Source organism: Haemaphysalis longicornis, unplaced genomic scaffold (genome assembly GCF_048455015.1).
Source record: "Haemaphysalis longicornis isolate Haplotype H1 unplaced genomic scaffold, Haemaphysalis longicornis Haplotype H1 scaffold_11, whole genome shotgun sequence".
In the NCBI taxonomy this organism is placed as follows: Eukaryota; Metazoa; Arthropoda; class Arachnida; order Ixodida; family Ixodidae; genus Haemaphysalis; species Haemaphysalis longicornis.
In genome coordinates, this window is record NW_027526214.1 from 8654784 (window position 1) to 8658586 (window position 3803).

Sequence of the window (3803 nt, forward strand, 5' to 3'; positions counted from 1 at the left end):
TTCCGATAGGTGCTATGAGATGTCCCCCGGCAGTCCGTATTTCAGGGCCATCCCACACAGTCGTCACTTTCCTAAGACGGCGTGAGAAGCTCCCGCTAAGGACGGAATAGTCTGCTCTAGTGTCGACGAGCGCAATGGCGTCGTAGCCGTCAATCATCACATTGAGGTTATTTGACACGGAAAAACGCATGCCGTGTTGAAGACCACCTTTACTTGACTCACTGCGTCCCACCGCCGCTGGAGGCTCTTCGCTAACTTTGCCGGCGGCAACCCCACCTCCCTGGGTTGCCGTGCCTAGTTTTCCCGCCGGGGCAGGGGAGAGGGGCTCTCACGGCGAAGTTGGCGAGCAGGAGACGCTGGGCGACGGGGTGACGGTGAACGGGATTCTCGGCGCTGAATCAGTGGCGGAGACGGCGGGCGGCGCAAATACTCGGTGATGTCCCGTGGATGCTGGCCGTATCTTGGACACGGGTCGTTCGGCCGATATCCGCGGAGTCCAAGTTCGTGGTAGGGGCAGTGGCGGTAGACATGATTGGCCTCTCCACAGTGGAAACACAAAGGTTGGTTGTCGGCCGTCCTCCACACGTCGCTTTTCCGGGGGCCGCGATGGGTTGTGGGTGCGTATTGTTGCGATGGTGGTTCCCGTCGTGTTGGAGCCAGGTATTGGCGAGGAATTGCGGGAGGTGAATTTTGGACTACGGCTGCAGACGTCAAGGCTGGCTGCTCAGGGACAACCTGGACGGGGGGTTCTGGCACAAGCGAGCGTCGCACTTCCTGCCGAACGACTTCCGCGATGGAAACGGATGCTGCGCGTTCAGACGATGGAAGCATCTTCGTCAATTCTTCCCGAATGATGTCGCGAATTGTGTCTCTAGTGCGTTCGGTGCTGCCAGTGGTCACGTCCAGTCGACTATCGGTCACGAAGCCACGCAGGGGACGGTGGCGTTAAGTTCTTCCCGGATGATGCTACGAATAATGTCGCGAAGATTTCCGGGCTCGGCGGCAAGCGTTTCATGGTGGTTGTGCGCCAGTGTAGTGACACTAGGGCCGCCAGTGAGCCTGTGATAGTGGCCAGCTCTTGCCTGTAGCGCCCTTTCAATGTTTGTTGCCTCAGTAACAAACTCACTCACTGTCGTTGGGGGATTACGAATGAGGCCACCAAAGATGTCACTCTTCACACCTTTCATAAGAGTTTGCAACTTCTTTTCTTCGCTGGCCCGGGGGTCGGCGCGGGCAATCAGGCGGAGCACTCCCTCCACGAAGCTGGTGATGGTTTCATTTGGACCTTGGACCCTTGTCTGAAGGAGATCCTCGGCACGCTGCCGTCGGTACGGGTTCGCAAATGCCCGCTTTAGGTCTTCTTTGAAGATTTCCCACGATGCAAGTGAAGCTTCGTGGTTTTCGTACCAAGACTTGGCAGTCTCTTCTAGGGAAAAGTAGACGTTCTCCAGGCATTGCTTCGGGGTCCATCCGTTGTGGCGGGCGACCCGTTCGTAATACTGGATCCAGTCTTCCACGTCTTCAAAGGGCTCCCCACGGAAGGGCATCGGCGCCCGAGGGGCGATGGGCATGTAGATGATTTGCGGTGCACTGGCTTCCGTCTGCTGGCCTTGGGAAGTCATGACGAATTTGGTCTTCGTCCTCGTTCCGTCGTGCAAGAGTCCGAATTCGGGTGGTTGATTTTGTAGACGTCGACTTGTACGTGGCTGGTCCTGATCCAAGAAGACGCGCCGTCCGGGGCTCAGAATTGGGCTTGCTGCACGGCGTGTCGGAGGGGTACGCTGCATGGGTTGCGATTACCCCGCACCTCCACCAGTTTTGTCACGGATGACAAGACGACAGATGGATAGAGTAGGGCAAAACAACTGTTTTAATTAGGCGAACTTGTGCCCACCGAACTGAAGAAACACGAACAGGGAGGCCACCGTCGAGAAAGAGAGAGCGCTCTTCCACTCCGAACGCGTTCCTCGTCGATTGCTCCCACGTGCGTCCGCGAGCTGTGCGCTGGACGCCACTCGGCACACTTGCGCGTCCTACCCGGCGCAGAATCTCTCGAACGCGGTCGCATGACGCGGCGCTGTTCCGGTGGTCGCTGGCACTCCCTGCTCTTACTAAAAATGGAACGCTTTGTCGGAGCGTGTGGCAATACAACTTAAAAAGAAAGCAAGAAGGAAAAAAGGAAACCCCGCTTTAGGGACCAAGTCAAGCAAAACAAACCACCACCGTCTCATCAGTGACCTTGAGCAGCTATGAGCGCGCCCCGTGGGCCTGCCGACGCACAGCGGCCTGAAATATGACCGCCGCACCACTGATGGACAAACAGCCGAAGAATGCGCCGCAAACGAAACGAAATCCCAGTGTTACTTGTTCCGCGGCTCGTTTGCCGCGTAGCAAAGCTTTGCTGCACCACTTGGTTTCGTCGAAGTGGCGCCAAGACGAGAGCTGCTGTAGGTTAAACCAGTAGTTAAAAAAAAACAAAAATGGGACAGGAAATTCCGAGTATGGTGCGGGGACCATGTGTCGACTGGGAAGGCCGTGCATGAATGCGTTGGTGCAGTTTGACCCAATCGAGAATCTATGCCTGTTCCGCAATCTTATGTCCGTCTCCCTTCATCCCCCCCCCCCTTTTTTGCCCCTTTTCCTTCCCGCTGACTACTGTTACACCATTTGCGGAGCGCGCAGGACTCACTCTTGTTTTTGATCTTGTATTTGCTTGTGTGCCTCTTGTTACGTGTTTTCGTGCTGCCTTTTCGTCCGTGTTCTTTCCCCTTCCCGCACCTTCCACCTTTCTAGCCAATCAGAAAGCCTCACTTGCTCAAACTGTTTGAAACACCCCTCACCCGCGACCTCTCCTGCAGGGATGAGGGAAGTAACCCTCCCTCACAGAAGTTTTTGTATAAGGGAGCAATGTGAGAAATCAAAATACAGCCGTAAAGAAGAAGTTTCTAACTCCGAAACTGATGGCAACAAAAACGGGAAACGTGTCAGTGGACTTCTTTCACTATTTTTATACTGGCTCATCGAACCTCATGATCTATATATATATATACAAATATATATATATATATATATATATATATATATATATATATATATATTGCAGTCGTCATTGCCAGTGCTATTCGGCTTTTTTCGAAATATATAATAGGGCCGAATGACGTGTGCTTGTCATGTTTCTTTGATTCATTGATAAATACGCGAAAATATAAGTCGAGAAAAAATCCGCCGTTTTCCGGGAGCGGGACTCGAACCCACATCTCCGCATAACCGGTGCGGTGCGTTCGCCATTACGCAATCCCCACAGCGGCTTCTCTCTCGACTTTAAAGCGGGGGTTTATATTTACAAGAGCTCTGAGGCCGGTCAACTAGCGCCGCCCCTCGACTACCGCGGGAGACGTAGAACGTCTTCTTTCCCAGCGGCCGCCACGTAGAACGTGGTCGGAGGTCGGGGTTAGCAATTGGCATATCCGAACTGCTGGAGCCAGTGCCTCGTAATGCATGTAGCAGAAGAGAGAGATACGGGACGAGGGGCTCGGTAAAGATACATATCAAGGTTGCAGTCGTCATTGCCAATGCTATTCGGCTTTTTTCGAAATATATAATAGGGCCGAATGACGTGTGCTTGTCACGTTTCTTTGATTCATTGATAAATAAGCGAAAATATAAGTCGAGAAAAAATCCGCCGTTTTCCGGGAGCGGGACTCGAACCCACATCTCCGCATAACCGGTGCGGTGCGTTCGCCATTACGCTATCCCCACAGCGGCTTCTCTCTCGACTTTAAAGCGGGGGTTTATATTTACAA

At 53.4% G+C, this 3803-nt stretch overlaps 1 protein-coding gene across 1 annotated transcript; it reads right to left on the bottom strand.

Annotated features, from left to right (window-relative positions):
* Window positions 1–294: 294 nt before the first annotated feature.
* On the bottom strand, window positions 295–1787 carry LOC144161015 (uncharacterized). The gene is made up of 2 exons (XM_077692083.1): window positions 1027–1787; window positions 295–910 (listed from the first exon to the last, which is right to left on the bottom strand). Exons 1-2 carry the CDS (start codon window positions 1785–1787, stop codon window positions 295–297), a joined length of 1377 nt encoding a protein of 458 aa, XP_077548209.1.
* Between the last annotated feature and the right edge of the window lie 2016 nt (window positions 1788–3803).

Excerpts from the sequence above, each read along its gene's own strand:
- LOC144161015 (XM_077692083.1), bottom strand. The coding sequence starts at position 1,787 with ATGCAGCGTACCCCTCCGACACGCCGTGCAGCAAGCCCAATTCTGAGC. Across the intron at positions 911-1,026 it reads CCTAGTGTCACTACACTGGC|TCGACTGGACGTGACCACTG; the intron begins GCACAACCACCA and ends CGTGACCGATAG.